Source organism: Bos javanicus, chromosome 2 (assembly GCF_032452875.1).
Source record: "Bos javanicus breed banteng chromosome 2, ARS-OSU_banteng_1.0, whole genome shotgun sequence".
Classification (NCBI taxonomy): domain Eukaryota; kingdom Metazoa; phylum Chordata; class Mammalia; order Artiodactyla; family Bovidae; genus Bos; species Bos javanicus.
The window spans coordinates 61,889,029-61,913,776 of NC_083869.1; the positions used below are offsets into that span (position 1 = coordinate 61,889,029).

The 24,748-nt window shown below is 37.7% G+C and overlaps 1 protein-coding gene and 1 non-coding gene across 3 annotated transcripts in view; one reads left to right on the plus strand and one right to left on the minus strand.

Annotated features, from left to right (window-relative positions):
- ZRANB3 (zinc finger RANBP2-type containing 3) overlaps positions 1-24,748 on the plus strand; it is a 305,694-nt gene that overhangs the window by 16,946 nt on the left and 264,000 nt on the right. Inside the window, exon 2 of one of the 2 annotated variants that reach the window (XM_061439301.1) lies at positions 14,563-14,730. In XM_061439301.1, the coding sequence (XP_061295285.1) occupies positions 14,570-14,730 (161 nt within the window). In that variant the 5' untranslated portion in view covers positions 14,563-14,569. Of the gene's footprint in view, positions 1-14,562; positions 14,731-24,748 lie in introns of those variants that run through there. The other variant, XM_061439316.1, reaches the window with a different exon arrangement.
- Positions 2,413-2,515, minus strand: LOC133236029 (U6 spliceosomal RNA). The gene has a single exon (XR_009732706.1). It is a non-coding gene; the product is annotated as a U6 spliceosomal RNA (small nuclear RNA).

Consider the following 24,748-nt stretch of genomic DNA (forward strand, 5'->3'; position numbering starts at 1 on the left):
ATTTGAGTATGTGATTTTGTGGGTAATAACTGAAAGTATCTGAGTAGGTAAGTGACATCTTCATAGACTGCCTTTTCAAACTCATATTCAAAGTGCTGTTGTTTTTGTGAGCGTGTGTGTAACTGAACAGGACCCTGTAGGGCCTTCCCAGGACAGACCCCTCTGTCATATCCTCTGCTTTAGCTCCTCTGTGTTACCTAGATAATAGTCTCTGATGCCCATTTCCTGAGTGGTTTTACAGCGGCTAAAGTGAAAGTGTTAATTGCTCAGTCGTTTCTGACTCTCCTGTGTCCATGGAATTCTCCAGGCAAGAATACTGGGGTGGGTAGTCATCCCTTTCTCCAGGGGATCTTCCAGACCCAGGGATCAAATCCACATCTCCTGCATTGCAGGCAGGATCTTTACTGTTTGATTCTTTACAGCTGCTAAAACCCCCACCAACTGGAAGAAATTAACTACTTAATTGTTGACCTTGAGTACATAGCCCCTACAGCCTACAGGTGCCTAAGGATTGATAATGTTAACCCCTGTGACACCACCCTGTTACCGCACCTTCAACCAGTCAGAGAATTGTGCACAGCTGATCACATGCCCTGGGATGCCCCTCCCTTTCCTTGCCTTTAAAAATGGTTTGCTGAAACCTTTTGCGGATTTCAGGCTTTTGGAGCACTACACTTTCCTTCATCACAGCCTGGTGTCAGTAGATTGGCTTTACTGCATGTCAGCGTGTGGACCCGAGTTTGTTTTGGTAACTTGTGTTTGCTGGATCTGTGTACTTTAGAGCAGAGTTGTTCAGTAGACTTCCATATTCACCATTTGTGGGAAGTAGCAATTTATTTTAGCTCAATTTGTATTTCCAATAAGGAACTTGGAATTATTTCTGTTAATACATGCTTATTTCTGTACTTGGGAAAGCACTGGTATTACTAGCTTGTAGTCCTCCTCCCTCATCATTGACTACCTGCTTCCTATTATCAGTGGATGGAAGGAGAGGAGGAATGAGTAATCAAATTGCTTGTCATAGGTCACCCAAGATTTATTTAAAATATTTTTACATTTATTTGTGTCCGTAACCAAATTGCTGTAGTAATTAGGACCATTTCCACTAACAATTTTTGTTTGGGATGAATTTATAAAATTTAGTTACCTAGATTAACTGAACTTGTGTTTAAATTTAATTTTACTTATTTGGCAGTACTGGGTCTTAATTGCAACATGTAGGATCTTTAGATTTGGCATGCAGACTCTTAGCTGTGGCATATGGGATCTAAATCCCTAACCAGGGATTGAACCAGGGCCGCCTGCATTGGCCACTGGACGACCATGGAAAACCCTGAACTTGTTTTTAAATTGAACAGAAGATTTGCTTGATACTATGTAGCCTAGAATTTCCTAATACCTTGATATTCTAACATGAAGCCATATTTAATCCATATTTAATAAACTACCCCCTCTCTAATCTTAATCACTTTGCAAACTATGTCATTTTCCCTGCTATAACTTGAACTTAGTTTACTTTCTGTCTACCTACACTCTGACTTCTACATTTGAATGCACACCTTAGCTAATCTGGTATGTTAGGTTTTTAGTTCCTCAACTGCCATATTGCCGGTGAACTTTATTTTCACACTAGTTCAGCTATGCACTCCAGTGGTCCCATCTTCTACTGTCTCATCTCTAGGAATTATTCTATCTCTAGACTGTTTAATCATGGTCCCTGTCCTTTGAAGTTTTTTTTTTTTTAATTTCTTTTTGGCTGTGCTGCAGTGTTCTTGTTGCTGCTCGGGCTTTTCTAGTGGCAAACAGTGGGGGACTACTCTCTAGCTGCGGTGTGCGGGCTTATTGCAGTGACTTCTCTTGTTGCAGAGCATGGGCGTTAAGGAGAGCAGGCTTCAGTGGTTGTGGCCTCTGAGCTCTAGAGCACAGGCTCAGTAGTTGTGGCCCATGGGCTTAGTGGCTCTAAGGTATGTGGGATCTTCCCAGATCAGGGATCAAACCCATGTCCTCTGCATTGGCTGGCTGATTCTTTACCACTGAGCCATCAGGGAAGCTCCTGAAGTTTTAATACAACGAATAATATCAAGTGCATAGTACCGGGCACTGGCTAGGTGCATGGAATACACCAGAAGCAAAACAGACAAAAATCTATGCCCTTTGGAGAGTTTATAGCCTAGTGGAAAGAGACAAAAACAAACAAACAAAACCCCATAGTATGTAAATTATATAGTGTTTTACAAGTTGATGAGTGTTATCAAGAAAGAAAAACTAGAGCAGGTAAGAGATAAAAGGGAGTTCAATTTTTTTGTCTTAAAAAATTTAAGATATATAGTCACAAGAATGGTACAAATATGCTCTTGACCCAGAATCACATGTTGTTAATGTTTTGTCATATTTACTTTAAAATTCTCTCTCAAAAATATGTAACACTTTATGAATTTGTGTGTCCTTCTTGTGCAGGAGCCATGTGAATGTTCTCTGTATTGTTCTAATTTTACTGTATGTGCTGCCTAAGCAAGCAGAAACATTGTAGTTTTAAATAAGGTGGTCAAGTTAAGTGTTCGCTGAGAGATTGGCATTTTAGGAAAGTCTAGAAGGCAAAAAGGGAAGTAGCCATGCAAAAAGGAAGCAGTGAGAGATGGGGATGAGGAGAGGTATAGGCAGATGGACCAGCTGGTATGGAGTCTAAAGCAGAAACGTGTAAGAACATAAGTTTGATAGGAAAAAGTGAGGTGGGAGGTAATAGGAGAAGGGTGCAGAGTGTAAAAGGGCTCGTAAACTATTAACAGAGATTTTATCCAGGTAAAATCAGGAGTCACCAAGGAGTTCTGAGAAGTAATGTGATCAGATTTACTTTGTAAAAGTATTTATTTCACTGACTGCTGAATTGAGAGGAGCACAGTGGCATCTGGAGTATCAAGCTGTTGCAAGAATTCAGGCTTAGAGGTAACAGGATGGTGGCTCAGATCAGGCGAGTAGATGTGGAGGTTGTACGAAATGGTGGGATTCAGGATATGTTTTGAATGTAGAGCCAACAGGAGATGGTGGTGGATTGGATGTGCACTGTGAGGCAAAGCCTGAAGTCTAGGAATTAGTGTGAGTAACTGGCAAGATGGGATGGGGAAGACCCTTGATGGCGTATGGTTTGAGAGAAAGATCTAGAGTTCATTTTGGTCAGAGTAAGTTTGAGATGTCTGTTAGACTTCTAGGTAAATATGTCTGGTTGAATATGCAAACAAATCTGAAGTTAAGAAGAGGTCTGATCTTTGCATATGCCTATGGGAGTCATTCGGAGAAGGCAATGGCACCCCACTCCAGTACTCTTGCTTGGAAAATCCCACGGACAGAGGAGCTGTTAGGCTGCAATCCATGGGGTCGCTAAGAGTCGGACACGACTGAGTGACTTCACTTTCACTTTTCACTTGCATGCATTGGAGAAGGAAATGGCAGCCTACTCCAGTGTTCTTGCCTGGAGAATCCCAGGGACGGGGGAACCTAGTGGGCTGCCGTCTATGGGGTCGCACAGAGTCGGACACGACTGAAGTGACTTAGCATAGCATAGCATATGGGAGTCATTGGCATAGAAATAGTATTTAAAGCCATGAAACTAATGAGATCTCTAAAGGAGAGAGCAGAAGATGCTAAAACCTGAGCCCTGGTACTCTCTAAGAAGACAGGAAGATGAGGAAAAGGGAAAAGTTTAGACCAAGAAGGAATGATACATGATAAAATCCATGAGGGTATCAGTTCAGTTCAGTTGCTCTGTCGTGTCCGACTCTTGGCGACCCCATGAATCGTAGCACACCAGGCCTCCCTGTCCATCACCAACTCCCGGAGTTCACTCAAACTCATGTCCATTGAGTTGGTGATGCCATCCAGCCATCTTATCCTCTGTCGTCCCCTTCTCCTCCTGCCCCCAATCCCTCCCAGCATCAGGGTGTTTTCCAATGAGTCAGCTCTTCACATGAGGTGGCCAAAGTACTGGAGTTTCAGCTTTAGCATCATTCCTTCCAAAGAACACCCAGGGCTGATCTCCTTCAGAATGGACTGGTTGGATCTCCTTGCAGTCCAAGGGACTCTCAAGAGTCTTGTCCAACACCACAATTCAAAAGCATCAATTCTTCGGCGCTCAGCCTTCTTCACAGTCCAACTCTCGCATCCATACATGACCACAGGAAAAACCATAGCCTTGACGAACCTTTGTCGGCAAAGTAGTGTCTCTGCTTTTGAATATGCTATCTAGGTTGGTCATAACTTTCCTTCCAAGGAGTAAGCGTCATTTAATTTCATGGCTGCAGTCACCATCTGCAGTGATTTTGGAGCCCCCAAAAATAAAGTCTGACACTGTTTCCCCATCTGTTTCCCATGAAGTGATGGGACCAGATGCCATGATCTTCGTTTTCTGAGTGTTGAGCTTTAAGCCAACTTGTTCACTCTCTTCTTTCACTTTCATCAAGAGGCTTTTTAGTTCCTCTTCACTTTCTGCCATAAGGGTGGTGTCATCTGCATATCTGAGCTTATTGATATTTCTCCAGGCAATCTTGATTACAGCTTGTGCTTTTTCCAGCCCAGCATTTCTCATGATGTACTCCGCATAGAAGTTAAATAAGCAGAGTGACAATATACAGCCTTGATGTACTCCTTTTCCTATTTGGAACCAGTCTGTTGTTCCATGTCCAGTTCTAACTGTTGCTTCCTGACCTGCATATAGGTTTCTCAAGAGGCAGGTCAGGTGGTCTGTGGTATTCCCATCTCTTTCAGAATCTTCCACAGTTTATTGTGATCCAGACAGTCAAAGGCTTTGGCATAGTCAATAAAGCAGAAATAGATGTTTTTCTGGAACTCTCTTGCTTTTTCCATGATCCAGTGGATGTTGGCAATTTGATCTCTGGTTCCTCTGCCTTTTCTAAAACCAGCTTGAACATCTGCAAGTTCACGGTTCACATATTGCTGAAGCCTGGCTTTGAGAATTTTGAGCATTACTTTACTAGCGTGTGAGATGAGTGCAATTGTGTGGTAGTTTGAGCATTCTTTGGCATTGCCTTTCTTTGAGGTTGGAATGAAAACTGACCTTTTCCAGTCCTGTGGCCACTGGTGAGGTTGCCAAATTTGCTGGCATATTGAGTGCAGCACTTTCACAGCATCATCTTTCAGGATTTGAAATAGCTCCACCGGAATTCCATCACCTCCACTAGCTTTGTTCGTAGTGATGCTTTCTAAGGCCCACTTGACTTCACATTCCAGGATGTCTGGCACTAGGTAGTGATCACACCATCGTGATTTTCTCAGTCATGAAGATCTTTTTTGTACAGTTCTTCTGTGTATTCTTGCCACCTCTTCTTAATATCTTCTGCTTCTGTTAGGTCCATACCATTTTTGTCCTTTATCTAGCCCATCTTTGCATGAAATGTTCCCTTGGTATCTCTAATTTTCTTGAAGAGATCTCTAGTCTTTCCCATTCTGTTGTTTTCTTCTATTTCTTTGCATTGATCACTGAGGAAGGCTTTCTTATGTCTCCTTGCTATTCTTTGGAACTCTGCATTCAGATGCTTATATCTTTCCTTTTCTCCTTTGCTTTTCACTTCTCTTCTTTTCACAGCTGTTTGTAAGGCCTCCTCAGACAGCCATTTTGCTTTTTTGAATTCCTTTTCCATGGGGATGGTCTTGATCCCTATCTCTTGTACAATGTCACGAACCTCCGTCCATAGTTCATCAGGCATTCTGTCTATCAGATCTAGTCCCTGAAATCTATTTCTCACTTCCACTGTATAATCATAAGGGATTTGATTTAGGTCATACCTGAATGGTCTAGTGGTTTTCCCTACTTTCTTCAATTTCAGTCTGAATTTGGCAATAAGGAGTTCATGATCTGAGCCACAGTCAGCTCCCGGTCTTGTTTTGCTGACTGTATGGAGCTTCTCCATCTTTGGCTGCAAAGAATATAATCAGTCTGATTTCAGAACAGTGTTCCAGAATTTAAATGAAAAAAAAAAGTGATTTAATGAAGGGGGAATGATTTACTGATATTAAGATGTGAAATGAGAATTCCTTCATTCTCTCTTCCTTTTACTTCCAATTCATTTCCTTTATACTTTTTTTTAAAAGATATTTATTTTTATTTACTTATTTGACTGTACCAGGTCTAAGTTGTGGCATGCGAGATCTAATTCTCTGACCGTGGATCAAACCTGGGTCCCCTGAATTGGAAGCATGGAGTCTTAGCCACTGAACCAAGAAAGTCCTTTGTATAAACTTATCTGGTTATTGTGTATTTGTTCTTCAGCTCTCAGCCTTGATGTGTGTATCTGTTAAGAAGCCTTCCAAAACCCCAAATCTGAACACTGTCCCTCTTATATGTTCCACTAACATCTGCCTGGTACATTCCCTGTAGTGTTTCTTGAAAATTGCATGTGTTCTATGTTATATCCAGAGCCTTCTGCAGTGTCTGCTCCACAGAAACATGCAAGTATTTTTTTGTTGTTGAATACATAAAAAAATGAAATTCATTAAGTGAATATTTTTTAACTGTAATTCTTTACAGAGCAAATATTCTATTTAAAATAGATATTTTCCCCTGGATTTAGCCCTGAGGCAGAGATGGACCATTCTTGTATTGAAAAGAGAGTAAAGACCCAGATGTATTACCTCAGCCGTTAGCTACATGATCCTGTTTTATCTTTTTGGTCATTATCCCAAACTTTCAGATTAATCGTTACATGTTAAGCCAGTGTGTTTGCTTTCCAGCTTTTAAAACTGAAGTTTTAATTTTGAAGTCTGTAAATTCATAGCTGTTGGGAGAAATAATGCAAAGAAATAATGGAGGTACAATCCTGTGTGCTTTACCCAGTTTCCAGAAATGGTAATATCTTGTAAAATTGTAACACGGTATCACCACCAGGATATTGACACCATCAAGATGGAGAACATCTCCATCTCATAGGGGTCCCTCATGTTGCCTTTCTAGAGTCACAATCTGCTCTTTCTTTTCCCCACCTTAACCCTTGGCAACTACTAATCTCTTCTCCATTTCTACAATTTTGTCATTTGAAGAATGTTACATAAATGGAGTCAAAGAAATGTAACCTTTTGACATTGACTTTCTCAGCAGCACAGTTCTCTGGAGATTCCTCCATATTGTTGTGTGTGTTAGTTGTGCCTTTTTTTTTTTTTTGGCTGACTAGTATTTCATGATATGTATGTACCAGTTTGTTTAACCGTTTACCTCATAGAATGGTCTATTCCAGTTAGGTTGGTTTGAGGTTTTGACTATAATAACTAAAGCTACTGTAAACATTCACATTTAGGTATAGTCGTAAGTTTTATGTAGACGTAAGTTTTGACATTTTTCCTCTAGGGTAAATGCCCAGGAGTACAGTTGCTGAATCATATGATAGTTGAATGTATAGTTATTGAAGAAATTATCAGATTATCAGTATTTTTCTAAGTGACTGTATATATACTCCATTGAGGCATATATCAAGATAGGAATTGCTTATTTGATAGATTGATTTTGTTTGTGTTTTAAATCTTTGGATGAGACTTTCCCTCATTTCAGGCTTTGTAGCCATACAAACATCTAATCCTATCACTTCATGGCAAATAGATGGGGAAACAATGGAAACAGTGACAGACTTTATTTGCTTGGGCTCCAAAATCACTGCAGATGGTGACTGTAGCCACAAAATTAAAAGATGCTTGCTCCTTAGAAGAAAAGCCATGACAAACCTAGACAGCATATTAAAAAGCAGAGATATTACTTTGCCAACAAAGGTCCATCTAGTCAAAGTATGGTTTTTCCAGTAGTCATGTATGCATGTGAGAGTTGGACCATAAAAAAGGCTGAGTGCCAAAGAATCGATGTTTTTGAACTGTGGTATTAGAGAAGACTCTTGAGAGTCCCTTGGACTGCAAGGAGTTCCAACCAGTCCATCCTAAAGGAGATCAGTCCTGAATATTCATTGGAAGGACTGATGTTGAAGCTGAAACTCCAATACTTTGGCTACCTGGTGTGAAGAACTGACCCATTGGAAAAGACCCTGATGCTGGGAAAGATTGAAGGCAGGAGGAAAAGGGGACAACAGAGGATGAGATGGTTGGATGGCATCACCGACTTCATGGACATGAATTTGAGCAAGCTCCAGGAGTTAATGATAGACAGGGAAGCCTGGCGTGCTGCAATCCATGGGATCACAAAGAGTTGGACACAACTGAGTGACTGAACTGAACTAAAACTTGTATTTGAATCCTGGCTTTCTTATCCACCATGTTATAGTTTACTCATTAGTGAATATGAAAGTGAAAGTCACTCAGTCGAATCCGACTGTTTGTGACCCCATGGACTATACAGTCCATGGAATTCTCCAGGCCAGAACACTGGAGTGGGTAGCCTTTGTCTTCTCCAGGGGATCTTCCCAACCCAGGGATTGAGCCCAGGTCTCCCACATTGCAAGTGGATTCTTTACCAGCTGAGCCACAAGGGAAGCCCAAGAATACTGGAGTGGGTAGCCTATCCCTTCTCCAGCTGATCTTCCCACCCCAAGAATTGAACCTGGATCTCCTGCATTGCAGGCAGATTCTTTACCAACTGAACTATACTTATTTCATAGGGTTCTTAGCAGAATTACATGAGATAGCATATGTTCAAGTTCTTGGCACAAAACAGACACTCCAGAAATATTCTTTCCCCACCTTCAGAATTAAAGAAAGAAAGAAAGAAAGAAAGGAAGTGAAGTCACTCAACGTGTCGAACTCTTTGCGACCTTGTGGGCTGTAGCCCACCAGGCTCCTCTGTCCATGGGATTCTCCAGGCAAGAATACTGGAGTGGGTTGCCATTTCCTTCTCCAGGGGATCTTTCCAACCCAGGGATCGAACCCTGGTCTCCTGCATTGCAGGCAGATGCTTTATCCTCTGAGCCACCAGGGAAGCCCCAGGGCCTATTTTCACTGTTTGTGTTGTTTCAGTGGCATAAGCATCATCTGAAGAGTTTGTTGATACTCTTATCAGTTCCAATCTAGTAACAGGGTTATCAGTTCTTTGTTTTACACATTCTTTTAAAGAAATCTTTTATAGTTTCCATACACAGGGCTTGTGCATCCTTTTTTTAGATTTATTTCTGATCTTTGAATTTCTTGATGTTTTTAAGAATGGTATCAATTTTAACATTTTATTTTCTCATTTTTACCTATGAAGAGAAACATAAGGGATTCTGTATATTGGTCATCTATTCATCTACTTCACTAAATTTGCTTATAAATTTCCTAGTTTATTTTTATTCTCTGTGCATAATCCTATGTCATGTGTGAATTAACAATTTTTTTTCTCCTCTTTTGCCTTATTCAATTGATTTCCATTGTTAAATAAAACTTGAGATAGTAAGCATTTTTGTGACTTTTCTGACCTTGCAAGGAAAGCTGTCAATATTTTACCTTAAGATGTTCACTGAAGGTTTTTGGTAAAATCTTTTCATCATATGAAGTGTCTTGTTCTGTTTTTCCTGTGTCAGGGAGCTTTTCCTCTGAACAGATCTTTAATTTTATCAAATGCTTCTCTCCCTGTACCATTAAGATTACCATATAAATTTTCTTTATTTTTTTATTCTTGAAAATTACATTGATTGAGGTTTTTACAATTTTTTTTTTTAAAAAGCAGCCTAATTGAGATAAAATTCACCCAAAAATAAAATCAAAATTCATTCATTTTACAGTTCTGTGGGTTTTGATATATTCAGAGTTGTAGGACCATTATCATGATCTAATTTTTTAACATTTTCTTCACTCTAAAAAGAAACCCAGTAATCATTTGATGTTGCTCTTTATTCTGCTACCCTGTATTCCTACCCTCCTCACACTCCCCTGACTCCTGCCCTAGGTAACCACTCATTTACTTTCTGTCTCTATGGATTTGCTTCTTCTAGATTTTTCATAAAAATGGAATCACACAGTATGTGGTTCTTTGTGACTGGCTTTTGTCACTTAGCATGTTTTCAAGATTCATCCCATGTTGTAGCATGTATTAATATTTTATTCATTTTTCCCTGTCAAATAATATTCCATTGCATGGATATACTATATTTTCTTTATCAGTTCATCAGTTGATAAACATTTAGGTTTTTATTTTTTAACTATCATGAATAATGCTGCTATGAAAGTTTGTATGTGAATTTTTATGTAGATGTATATTTTCATTTATCTTGGGTGTATACCTAGAGGTAGAATTTGCAGGTTTGATAGCAATTATGTTTCACATTTGATGAACTGCTATATTGATTTTCACAATGATTACACTTGTATACATTTCTACAATCAGTGTTTGAGGGTTCTAATTTTCTCCACACTTTGCCAAACTTCTTGTCATCTATCTTTTTTACATTAGCCATCCTAATAAGTACAAAGTGATGTTTTGCTATGGTTCTAATTTGCCATTTTCTTAATATTCATGATGTTGAATGTTGTTCTGTGTGCTTATTGGCCATTTGTATATCTTCTTTGGAGAAATGTCTATTCAGATCTTTTGCCCATTTAAAAATTGGGTTGTCTTTTTTTTTCATTGAGTTATAATTGTTCTTTGTATATTCTAGATTTAAGTCCCTTGTTAGATATAGTTTGCAGATCGTTTCTCCCTTTTTGTGGATTGCCCTCACTTTTTGGATGGTATTATTTGCAACACCAAAGTTTTAAATTTTGGTGAAATCTATTTTATCTTTTTTGCTTTTATTTTTGGCATTGTATCTAAGAAATCATTGCATAACTCACAGTCACCAAGATTTATTCTTATGCTTTCTTTTAACAGTTTTTTAGTTTTAGCCCTTGATCATTTTTACTTATATTGTGTATGGTGTGAGTTAGGGGTCTGGTTTCACTTTTATATGTGAATATGAACATCTAGTTGTCCCAGCACTATTTCTTGAAAAGATTATTCATTTTCTCTTGAATTATTCTGATACCCTTGTCAAAAATCAGTTGACTCTTAAGTGTTTAATTATGGACTCTGAATTCTAATCCATTGTTCTGTCTATCATTATGCTAGTACTACACTGACTTCATTATGTGGTTTCATAGTAAGTTTTACAACCAAGAAGTATAAGTACTTCTTTTAGAAAGATAGTATAAATGGGAAAGGGCTTTCGAAAAGTGTTTTTCTTTTGAGTATTAAGTAAACATTCCTTTTCTATTCATTAGATTGTACCGCTACATTTTTAAGTTCCTTATGCATTCAGGTACCTATTTGAATTATCAGTGAGCCAGCTCATAATTTTAGTTTAATTTTTTCTCAACATTGCTGTACTGTTTCAGAGTTCTTCCATCTTCATATTGAAAAATTATTTTTTCTCTTGTTACTCTATTAGAACAGTTTTTTTATTAAGATTATTTTAGTTTCATTGTTTATTTTTACTAGTTACAGTGCCTGATTCAGTCCTCATAAAAGTTGCAATGTGACCTCAACATAGTGGATATTTTTTTTTGCGTGGAGTATTTGTTAAATTTTTTTTACAATATTAAAAAGCAAAGATAATAGGTAGTAAAATGATTTTTGTATATTTTTCTTAGCTTCTTGCCAGTGTCTGTCACTAAAACATGGTATCCCTTGTGCCACTTACCCTAAAGGTTTCTAAGCCCCTATTCCTTCTGGAAAGTGGACATGACTCTTTCTGCTGCTACTGCCCTTACCAGAGTAAATTTCACTTAATTCCAATGTTTTTGAATTTTTACTTTCTAGGTTAAAGACTGAAACGGGTATATCTGATTAGCAAAATCTATAAGTGTAAGGCAAGCTGGGAGAGCAAGAATCTGTAATTTCCAGCTTTATTTTTGGAAGGTGATACCTGACTCCCACTCATATATGTAATGTAAGGAAATTTCTAAATATAGCAGGGGTCCCAGATATTGGGTGGCTGCAAAAAATGATACAGGTTTACTATCCCAAGTTGGCTCCCAGTACGTATCTACCCTTATTCTCTCCCTAGAGTTCCAGATTGATATATTTTCAAGTCTGTTTGACATATCCACTTCATATCTTGTGATCATCTCTAACTGTATATATTCCTAAAAGATCTGTTGATTTTTTTTCTTCCCAATCTATTTGTTCGTTAGCCTTTTAAGTAACTTGTGCAGCCTAACTCCATTACACTAAACATACATCTTGATTTCACATTTCCCTCATTCTCCTCATGTACTCCATCAGCAAGTCCTATTAGCTTTACCTCTAAGAGATTTCCTAAATCTCTATAGTTCCATTGTTAAGAATATTTTTGCCATGTACTTTGCAGCATGATAAAGAGCTTCATGCTTTCCCTCCTTTTGAGCCATTTTTCTATTCTTTATTCAGAGTTTTGTTATTATTGCTGACAAGGTACTGGGGATACTGACTCAGTGTTGCTTCTGAGAACAGGTCTGAGTTATAAATCACCTCTAAATTCAGGCAGTATGGGCTTTGTGGACTGGCCAAGTCCAATAAGAACATTTCTCCCTGCCTTTCTATTGACAGCTTTATCCTCATCTGGTAGTTTTTGCACTATAAGTCAGATTGTGTTCCTGCCCTGCTTAAAACTTTCCAGTGTTTGCTATCCAATACAACTTTCAGTGAAGAATAAGTGTTCTGTATATGTGAACCATTCAGTATGATAGCCACTAGCCATATGTGGCTATTGAGAATTGAAACATGGTGGATGGAGCTGAAGCATTTAATTTTTTATTTTAATTACATTTAAATAGCTTTATCTGCTTAATAGTGTATTTGGCAACACATCTCCATCGACTTACCTTCATTCTTAAAGTGGAGTCCAAAGTCTTTATGACAGCCTTCTGTGATTTGACATTTGCTTATCTCAATAGCTTCATCTCATGCCATTCTATCCCTTGGTTTAACCTCATTGGCCTGCTTTCTGTTTCTAGAAATCACTAAACCCTTTCTCAAATTAGGGTCGTTTCACTCATTCTGTTCACCTGGAGTGCTCTTCTATCAACTCTGAACCTGACTGGTTCTTTCACATCCTTTAGACTGTAGAGCAAGCATCACCTAAGAGTGGACTTTCCCGGTCAGCTTGCCTAAAATAGCTATTACCCTCTTAAGGTCCTTCATAATACTGGTACTGCTGCTGCTGCTAAGTCGCTTCAGTTGTGTCCGACTCTGTGCGACCCCAAAGACGGCAGCCCACCAGGCTCCCCCGTCCCTGGGATTCTCCAGGCAAGAACACTGGAGTGGGTTGCCATTGCCTTCTCCAATGCATGAAAGTGAAAAGTGAAAGTGAAGTCGCTCAGTCGTGTCCGACTCTTAGCAAGCCCATGGACTGCAGCCTACCAGGCTCCTCCACCCATGGGATTTTCCAGGCAAGAGGACTGGAGTGGGGTGCCATTGCCTTCTCCGAATACTGGTACTATATACTGTAATTAATCTCCTTGTTTATTTGTTTAATTTCAGTCTACCCCTCAAGAATGTAAGCTCTGTGGGGGTGTGATCCTTGCTTCTCTAGATTGTGGCATGTTGTACCTATTTGTTAATAATATATATTTGTCAAATTTTTGATATTCTTAAACATTATACACAGAGATTAATTACTTTTTTAGGGGAGTGGGAGGCTAAAGTTTAAAAGTCTGCAAGTAATTGATAATTAAAGCAAATTTGTTTTTAAAATGAAATGAGGTTATAAATAGATGAAAGTTGCAATCTAAATACAAAGTCTCATATTAAAGAAGCTTTATAGTTCAGTGATTTAATAGGATTTTTTTCTTGCAGAGTTCTAAGAATTTGAAGATATATGAAATTTTTATGTTAGAAAATTAAAACTATATCTGTGGAAACCCACTGGTGAGAAAGGTGCTAATCAGGCTGTGTTTATACTGTGGATTCAAGTGGTTAAAGAATTCATTTTAATATTAAAAATAAATCTCATTTAATAATATTGAGCTAATTTAATAATTATAAATTTGGAGTTAGTGTCTTTGTATCTTACCATTTTTAAAGTGCAATTTAGGAAATTCCCTGGGGGTCCAGTGGTTACAACTCTCCACTTTGACCGCTGAGAGCCCAACTTCCATCCATCAGGGAACCAAGATGCCACAAGCCACATGGTAGGCCCAAATAAATAAATAAATAAATGATAAAATTTAATTTGACTTCATTCTTAGAAAATCTGGTATAATGTGAAGATGAGTATCTATAAAAGGATCAACTATAAAAGGAATTTCATATTTCTGTAACAAATTCATTCCTTATTTTAAAAGTAATATATCTCATTATATATTTCTAGTTGATTTATAACTTTTCAGTAATACATTTATTGCTTATAACAGGGGTTATTGCTACATTATGGCTCAACTATTAATAGAAGTATAAATGAAATAGAAAATGCTGGTCCCTAGACAGTGGAACAAGTAATTGCTTTTGGATTCAGTGCTTTGTATTTTCTTAATTGCTTATTCTGAGAACATGATTTAACCAGTTTATATCTGGTATATCAAGACTACTAATAAGTACTATTATTATTTATCTTTAATTTTCTAATACACTTAGTAATATCTATTTCCTTCACCCCTTCCCTTGTGATTTTTGTTTTGTTTTGTTTTTAGGATCATCATGTCCAGAGGTCATAACATAAAAAAGTCTCTTACACCTCACATTTCTTGTTCGACAAGTGAATCTTATAAACAGCTGGATTTTTTGCCTGACAAACTAAGAGCAAAGCTACTTCCTTTCCAGAAAGATGGCATCACTTTTGCCCTGAGAAGAGATGGCAGGTAAGTACTTTTTTCAAGACATGGTAAAATGACAAATCTGTCATGTGTGTGTGTATGTGTGTGTGTGTGTATAATTTTTTCATTGTTGTTCAGTAGCGAAGAGTCAGATGTGACTGAGCGACTAAACAACAATGAAAAAAATTTTTTGTGTATACACAGTCTGTCTTCCCATTGATTTGATTTTTTTTTTTTTTTTTTACTGTATCATGAAATAATAGCTAGATCCTGAATAAGTAGAAACAAAAGCTTTAGAGGACATTTTTGGGTTAACTGGGAAAACTTCAACTGGACTCTTAGAGTGATGTTATCAAATTATAGATACAGTGATAGTGTTATAGTTGAACAGAATAATGTTTTTGTTCCTGGGAAATGCATGATAAAGAATTTGGGGATAAAGAATCCTGCTATCTAAAGCCTATCTTCTACATTTTCCCAAAAAGGAAAGGCGTGTATTTGTTTAGAGAAACTCTGAGGGGTCAGCCAAAATATTAACACTGTGAACATTTGAGTGGTATTATAGTGTGTTCATCATATTACTCTTTTTGACTTTTACATGAGAAAAAAGCCCAAAAAACAGAAATGGATGTATTTTTCATGCCTTAATAAATCATCTGTCTTTTATCTGTATCTGATTTTATTTTTCTCTTTGTCTTTGGAGTACTACAGTTGCACTATAATTTATTCTATATGATTTGCTTTTTATTTATCCTGGTTGGTATTTTACATTTTTAATGTGGGATTTGTGTCATGTTGATTCTGGGAAATTTTCAGTCTTCAAATATCAATTCTTACTCATTCTCTTCAGTATCTTCTTCTGCTACTCCAGTTAGACTTATACTTGACCTTTTCTCTTTGTCCTATGCTTCCATTAATGTCTCATTATCTGTGTTACATTATGGTTGTTTTTAAAAATCTCTCATATATATGACTGAACTGTTCTAATCTATTTACTCACATATTCAGTTTTTAAAGAACTTTTTAAATGATGAATAAAGTATATGGAAAAGCATGTGCAGATCATAAACATACAACTTGAAGATACCCATTCACCAAAATCACAAAGTAGAACATTACCCGCATCCCAGAAACCTTCCTTTTGCCCTCTCACAATCCCTACTGGCTGCCTCCTTTCCAAATGTAATCACCATCCTGACTTATTATGCCACACATTACTTTTACATGTTCAACTGTATTATTGTAATCATCCAATGGACATAAGTTTGGGTAAACTCCGGGGGTTTGCTATGGACGGGGAGGCCTGGAGTGCTGCAGTCAATGAGGTTGCAGAGTCGGACATGACTGAGCAACTGAACTGGACTGAATCATCAATTTGTACTCTTTTGTGTCTGACTTTTCTCATTCACCATCACTGCAAGATCCTTCAGTATTGTTGCATGTAGTTGTAATTGGTTCATTCCCATTGCTATATAAAATTCCATTGGGTAAATATACCATAGTTTATTTATTCATTGTACTGTTGATGAGCAGTTGGGTTGTTTCTAGTTTGAGGCTTTTAAAGATAACAGTGCTGTGAACATTCTTAGACTATTGGTAAAAATATATACACATTTTTATTGTGCATATACCAAGAAGAGGAATCATTGGGTTATAAATATGCATATATTCCACTAAGTAGATGCCACCTGTGTTAATCTGTCAGTACTATCAAAATGAAGTATTGACTGGGGCTGGGGGATGGTTAAACAACTGAAACTTACTATTTTCACAGTTCTTGAGTCTAGAATTCCAAAATCAAGATGTTGGCAGAGTTGATTGCTTCTCAGAACTGTGAGAGGAAGATCTGTTCAGGTCTCTCTTCTTGGCTTTGTGTTGGCTGTCTTCTTCCAATGTCTTTTCACATCATCTTCCTTCTATTTGTGTCAAAAATTTCCCATCTTATAAAGACATCAGTTGTAATTGGATTCAGGCCCACCTTAAATGACCGGATTACATAGGCAGTGACTCTGTTTCCAAATCAGTTCACATTTTGGGGGACTGGGTGCTAAGACTTCAACATATGAATTTTGGGGTTACAGTTCAACCCATAACTTGACCATACATTTTTCAAAGTGGTTTTACCGATTTATACTTGTGTCCCCAGTGTGTAAGAGTTCCATTTGTACCACCAATACCTCGTTTTGCTTACCTGTAATTTCATTTTAGGTTCTTGTAGGAATATAGTGATATCCACTGAATTTTCATGTACATTTTTCTGATGGTAAACGAAGCTTGACAGCTTTTCATAATGCTTATTAGCCGTTTGGATATCCTCTTCTGTTAAGTGCTTGTTCGTGTCTTATCCATTTTTCTACTGGGTTATCTGCCTGCCTTTTTCTTACCGTTTTGTAGAGACTTATCAGATTATATTCTGGATGAGTCTTTTGTCAGGTATCTGTGTTGCAAATGATTTTTCTCAGGCTATGGCTTGCCTTTACACTCTCTTAATGATGCCTTGATAAGCAGACATTCTCAAATTTAATTTCCTGTTAAATATTCTTTACTGGTATTGTGTTTTATGGCTGACACTTTTTGTGTCCTATTTAAGAAATCTTTGTCTACTATAAGGTTGTGAAGATACTTTCCTGTGTTTTCGTCTAAAAACTTCTTTGTCTTACGTTTTTACATTTAGAATGACAATCTACTTGGTTTTTTTGTTGGTTTGCTTGGCTGCTTGACTTGCGGGAGCTTCAATCCCTGGACCAGGGATTGAAGCCAGGCCCTGGGCAATGAAAGCTCGGAGCCCCAATCACTGGACTGCCAGGGAATTCCCTGCAGTCTACTTGGAATTGATTTTTATATATGGTGTAAGGCAGTGGCCCCAACCTTTTTTGGCACCAGGGACCAGTGTCATGGAGGACAGTTTTTCCACAGAACATAGTGGTAGGGGGAGGGAATGATTTGGGGATGATTCAAGAGCCCTGCATTTGTTGTGCACTTTATTTCTATTATTATTACATCAACTCCACATCAGATCATATAGGCATTAAATCCCAGAGGTTGGGGACCCTAGGTGTAAGGTAGAGGTGATGGTGGATTAATAGGTCATTTATTTATTTAATTTTTTATATATGAACATAAAATTGCACTATCACAATTTATTAAAAAGACCAGCTTTCCCCCACTGCACTAGAGTGTCACATTTGTTATAAATCAAGTAATTCTATGTGTATCTCTCTATTATAAGTGCTGTTGAATAGAACTTTCTGCCATGATGGAAATGTTAGTATATGTACTATTCAATTTAATAGCTGGCTGCTGAGATGTTGAAATATGGCAAGTGCTCAAAAGGACTGAATTTTTTATTTTAACTAATTTTAATTTATTTAAATAGCTACATATGTTTAGTGGCTACCATATGGGACTGTGTAGGTGTAGATTCTTTTTTCTGTTTGAACGATTGCCAATCTTCGTGACAGTACCATACTTCTTAATTACTATAACTTTATAATAGATATTTTAGTATAAGTTTTTCAACCCTGTTCTTTTTTTCAAAATTGCTTTTTCTATTGTTGACTTTCTGCATTGCCCTTAAATTCTACAACTCATTATTCAGTTTTCACAAAAAAGTTGCTAGGATCATGAATAGGATTGTTTTGCATATATAGGTCAGTTTGCAGAGATTTGATATCTTTACAATAGAGAGTATTTTAATCCATGAATGTGAATTATTCTTCCATCTCTTTACTTTCACCTCAATTATTATATCATCTTCCCCTTATTTAATTTCTGTTTCAATAAAGTATTTTGAGTTCTTTTGTTCATTGTTGTGTTATTGTTTGTTGGCTACACTATGCACGGCTTCTGGGATTTTAGTTTCCGGGTGAGGGGTCAAACTTCATGACCGTGAGAGCATGGCGTCCTAACCACTGGACTGTCAGGGAAGTCCCTTGATAAAATTTTATAGTTTTCAGTATATAATTTTTCACATATATCATTAAATTTATTCCTAGGTACTTAATATTTTTGGTGCTGCTATAAATTATCTTTTCCCCCTAGGTGTTTAATATTTTTGGTGCTGTTATAAGTTGTCTTTCTCCTCCCCTTGCTGTTCTTGTTTTTTCTTTGCTCAGCTCTCCAAAATTTGACTATGATGTGCCTATGTGTGGTTTTCTTTGCATTTATGCTTCTTAATCTGTGGACTGATGTCATTCATTAGCTCTGCATAATTCTCAGTTATTATCTCTTCAACTACTATTTTTGCTCCTTCTTAATACTCCTTGAAAGTGAAAAGTGAAAGTGAAGTCGCTCAGTTGTGTCCCACTCTTTGTAACCCCATGGACTGTAGCCTACCAGGGTCCTCTGTCCATGGGATTTTCCAGCCAAGAAAACTGGAGTGGGTTGCCATTTCCTTCTCCATGCCTCCAGTTATATCCACTGGACCTTTTCTCAGTGTCTCACATATCTCTTATTGCATTTTTTGTATTTTCTTACCTTAAATTTCTCTGCTTCAGTTGGATATTTTTGTTTAGCCATAGTTTTGTTAACTTTTGTTATGTTTCACTGTTAAGTTAATCTATTGATTTCTCTTAAGGAAGAGACATCACTGAAAGTACTGGCAACCAAAACCCATGCAGTATGTCTAAAACAAGGAAGCTGAATTTATTACTTGCTAAGCAAGGAAGACTTAGACTTCTTAGACTTCTTTTGCTTCTTAGACTGGCTCTCTAAACAAAGCGAGAAGTTGGTATTGTATCTGGTTTGGGGGAAGTCTGTAGGCTTTTAAAAAGCAGGATTATTTAAGAACTTGCTGAATTTCAGAGTATAGTTTATAGAGATTAGCTGACTAATGTCAAAGAACAGTCAGTCCTTTCCTTTCTTGAAATTGAAGAATAGGAGCATTTTGTTTTCTGTTCCTAATGTCAGATAGTATATCCAATTTCTGTCTGCCTGGTATGTTGTTGCTATCCCTTTTCTTGCCATGTTTTAATTCTGTCTCTTATTTCTGTAAATATCTAGAACAGACTTACATTATCTGAAGTCCTTTGGAGGCTCATTTTGCCTTTCGTTGTTATTGTTGTTTGTGATAGCTTATTTGCTAGTTGAAAAAATTTTTAAATAATCAGGTAATCTTAATTTCTGGAAACTTTAAGAAACCTAAATGGTGGGTAAATTCTTTTAGGGAGAATTGACAAAGTTAAATATTTGGTTTAGCATTTTCCAGGTCACATGGGCAGCATCTAATTCATTTTTAGGTAGGCTGATGATTATAAATTTTGATCATTGATTTTCTCCCCATGCCAAGCCTTACGTCTCCTTAATGGCTTTTAAAATTACTTAGGTATAATTAAATTTAATAAAATGCACAGGTTTTAAATATACAGTTCAGTGGATTCTGCTGTGTATATATGCTATGTATGTATATATATATATACATATGTATATATACGTATGTATGTATACCTCTCTTTTCAGACATGTCAGTCAGCACGTAAAATACTTCCATTTTCCAGAATAGGTTGCTTTTTAGTCAACACCTTCCCCCTGAGTTAGACAACCAGTGATCTGATTTCTGTTACCAGAATGTACTTTTTTTATAGTTACTTGATGCTCTCTTTTAATTTTTTTTAACATTTTATTTTGAAGTAATTTTAATTTATAGAAAAGTTATTCTGAAAAGTATAGAAATAACTTTCATATACCTTTTACCTAGTTTAATTATAAACATTTTGCACTTAAGTTTTACTTTTTTACTTCTCTCTCCCTTTCCCTTTCTCTCTCTACATACATGGGTTTATTTATTTATTTTTTTTTCTGAATCACTTGAAAGTAGGTTGCATATATCATGATCCTTTAACATGGAATATTTCAGTGTAGTATGTATTTTTTAAGTGCACAGATATTCTCTAACATAGCCACAGTACATTTATCAAATTCAAGAAATTTAAGTTCTATATAATTCTTTAATCTACATGGGGAAGTGTGCATGCATGTGTGCGTGCTTAGTCATTCAGTCATGTCTAACTCTTTGCAACCCTTTGGACTGTAGCCCTCCAGGCTCCTCTGTCCATTAGATTTATCAGGCAAGAATACTGGAGTGAGTTGCCATACCCTCCTCCAGGGGATCTTCCTGACCCGGTGATTGAACCTGCATTTCCTGTGTCCACTGCACTGCAGGCAGATTCTTTACCTGCTAAGCCATTTGGGGAAGTCCTTAATCTACACATCAGTTGTCACTGGTTCTAGTAATATCCTTATGGCATTGTTTTTCTTTTAGCACAAGATCCAGTCCCAGATCAATTTTTGCATTTAATGATCTCTTTCCTTTAATGTAGGACATTTCCACAGCCTTTCATGACACTAGTGTTTTGTTTTGTTTAAGAATATGCGTGCTAAGTTGCTTCAGTCGTGTCTGACTTTGTGTGACAGTGTAGACTGGCCTGCCAGGCTCTTCTGTCCATGGGATTCTCCAGGCAAGAATACTGGAGTGGGTTGCCATCCCCTCCTCCAGGGGATCTTCCTGACCCAAGGATCGAACCGGCATCTGTTACATCTCCTGCATTGACAGGTGGATTCTTTACCACTAGTGCTACCCGGGAGAAGGCAATGACACCCCACTCCAGTACTCTTGCCTGGAAAATCCCATGGATGGAGGAGCCTGGTAGGCTGCAGTCCATGGGGTCGCTAGGAGTTGGACATGACTGAGCGACTTCACTTTCACTTTCATGCATTGGAGAAGGAAATGGCAACCCACTCCAGTGTTCTTGCCTGGAGAATCCCAGCGACGGGGGAGCCTGGTGGCCTGTCGTCTATGGGGTTGCACAGAGTCGGACACGACTGAAGCGACTTAGCAGCAGCAGCAGCAGTGCTACCCGGGAAGCCCCCTTTTAAGAATATAGGGCTGTTTATTTTATAGAATGTCTCAATTTCTTTTAATATTTTCTCATGACAGGATTTAGATTAGTCCTGTCTGGATTAGTATGTGAGATCAAGGTCCTGTCCTTGTCAGGATATTGCTTCTGTAGACACACTGTATCTGTCAACCCCTCACTGGTAGTATTAATTTTGATTGCTAGTCAGTGCTGTAGTTTCTCTATATATTGTTATTATTTTCCCCTCTCTCAGTTGTTGCCTATTTAGCAAACAGCTAACAAGAAATGTTAAGACATACAAATATATTTCTTATTCATTTTTTCCTCTTGGATTTAATATCCATAGATAATCGTTGCTCAAAATAATTTTTGCCATATAGTTGTTAAAATGTTGATTTATTGACTGGCATTTGGCACTAAGGAAGAGCCCTCCCTCTGCCCAACAACTTCTTTCTCTCTGTCTCTGCTGTATTCATCCCTCCTCAAAATGGGACCATGGAATACTATATACATTGAATGGGTTCTAATCCCTTTCAGTACCATAGCTTACATTTCTCTCTTTTGGAACTTGTTTTGAGTGGAATACAGTTTATATGTATCTGACTTCTCTTGTTCAACATGTTTTTGAGATTCATATACATTCTTTTGATCTATGAGTGTTAGGTATTTATTAACTTAATGATGGACATGTGTGTTGCTTCTAATTTAGGAGTCATAATAAAGATGGTAGGTATTAACATTGCTACAAGTCCTTTTTTGGACATGCATTCAATTCTCTTGCTTGGTTTTAGGGTTGGTGTCTGTTTAACTTTGTAGGAAAACTGCCAAACTGCCCAACTTTTTTCCTAACCCATCAGCAATATATGAGAGTTCTTTATGCTTGAAGTCTTTGCTAACATTTGATGTTGTCAGCTTATATCATTTTAGCTACTCACAATTAATAGATCTTCAAGAAGAAGCTCATTGTATTTTAATTTGTGTCTTCCTAATGGCTAATGATGTTGACATCTTTCCCTGTGCTTATTTGCTGTCTATCTCTCTACATGAGATAGATAAATCTTATACTAATGGTTTACCTGTGTTTTACTTTTATCACTGATTTGAAGGAGTTCTTTTCATATTCTGCATAAATGACCTTTGTCAGATATGTGAGTTATGAGTCTTTTCTCCTAGTCTGTACCTTGCCTTTTATTTTACTTTTTGGCTGTGCTGCACAGCATGTGGAATCTTAGTTCCCCAACCAGGGATCAAAGCCACGCCCCCTGCAGTGGAAGCATGGTCTTAATCACTGGACCTCCAGGGAAGTCCTCTACCCATGCCTTTTAATTTCCTTCCAAATATCCCTTGATAAATAGAAGTTTTTAATTTTGATAAAATCCAATTTATCCAGTTCTTATACTGTAGTGGTTTTTTAAAATTAATTTTTATTGGAATATAGTTGATCGATTTACAGTGTTGTGTTTCTGCTGTACAGCAAAGTGATTCCATTATATGCGTGTGTGTCTGTGTGTGTGTGTGAGTTGCTTGGTTGTGTCTGACTCTTTGCAACCTCATGGATTGTAGCCCACCAGGTTCCTCTGTCCATGGAATTTTTCAGGCAAGATGACTGGAGTGTGTAGCCATTCCCTTCTCTAGGGGTTCACAACCCATGGGTCAAACCCAGTTTCCTTCATTGCAGGCAGATTCTTTACCATCTGAGCCACCATAGGAGATCATATCTGTGGGGCAAGAAAAGACTTACTGCTGAAAACGTAAAAAGCACTACAATAAATCTACCTATAGCACAGGGTACTCCACTCAATACACTGTAATGACCACCTATATGGGAAAAGAATCTAAAAAGAGTGGATAGATATATTACATATTAAAAAAGCAGAGTTCCCTGTGCTATACAATAGGTTTATTGTAGTGCTTTTTATGTTGTCAGCAATAAGTCTTTTCTTACCCCAAGATCACAGATATGGTCTCCTGTGTTTTGTACTGAAAGCTTTATAGTTTTTGCTTTTGTGTTTTGATATATTTTTCACCTCAAATTAATTTTTTTATATGGGGTGAGATGAGAGTTCTAGGTTCAGATTTCTTTCACTCTGATATCCAGTTATTCAGCACCGTTTGTAGAAAAGTCTCTATATATTCTTTTCCATAAATTACCTTTGTGCCCTTGTGGCAAAGCAATTGACCAAACATGTATAAATCTACTTACTTCCCAACTGGTTTCCTTTTGCTTATAACTCTCTTTCTATTGTCACCCCTTCCCCATTTTCACTTATGTTGTAGCTTTCTTAGGCTCACGTGTTGTTTAGGATTCTCACTTCCACTGTTCACTGTGTATATATCTATTGCTCTGCTTGACTATTAAGTCTTCAGGTTCCCTGTTGGTGGTGTCTGCAGGCTCCTTCAATGTGGCCTGTAGCCTTATCACTAACTTGTTACTCTGAGTTTGACTTTCTCTCTTGTTTCTGGTCATTGTAAAGTTTTTTTACTTTTCTTCAGGCCAGCTCTACATTTTATAATAAAATATAGTATTTTATCTAGTTGTTATTTTTCAGTTCAGTCACTCAGTCATGTCCAGGTCTTTGCCATCCCATGGACTGCAGCATGCCAGGCTTCCCTGTCCATTGCCAACTCCCAGAGCTTGCTCAAACTCGTGTCCATCGAGTTGGTAATGCCATCCAACCATCTCATTCTCTGTCATCTGCTTCTCCTCCTGCCTTCTGTCTTTTCCAGAATCAGGGTCTTTTCCAATGGGACAGTTCTTCACATCAGGTAGCCAAAGTATTGGAGTTTGAGCTTCAGCATCAGTCCTTCAAGTGAATATTCAGGACTGATTTCCTTTAAGATGGACTGGTTTGATCTCCTTGCAGTTGAAGGGACTCTCAAGAGTTTTCTCCAACACCACAATTCAAAAGCGTCAATTCTGCACTCAGCTCTCTTTATAGTCCAACTCTCACATCCATACATGACTACTGGAAAAACCATTGCTTTGACTAGATGGACCTTTGTTGACAAAGTAATGTCTCTGCTTTTTAATATGCTGTAGGAGAAGGCAATGGCACCCCACTCCAGTACTCTTGCTTGGAAAATCCCATGGACAGAGGAGCCTGGTAGGCTGCAATCCATGGGGTCGCTAAGAGTCGGACACAACTGAGAGACTTCACTTTCACTTTTCACTTTCATGCATTGGAGAAGGAAATGACAGCCCACTCCAG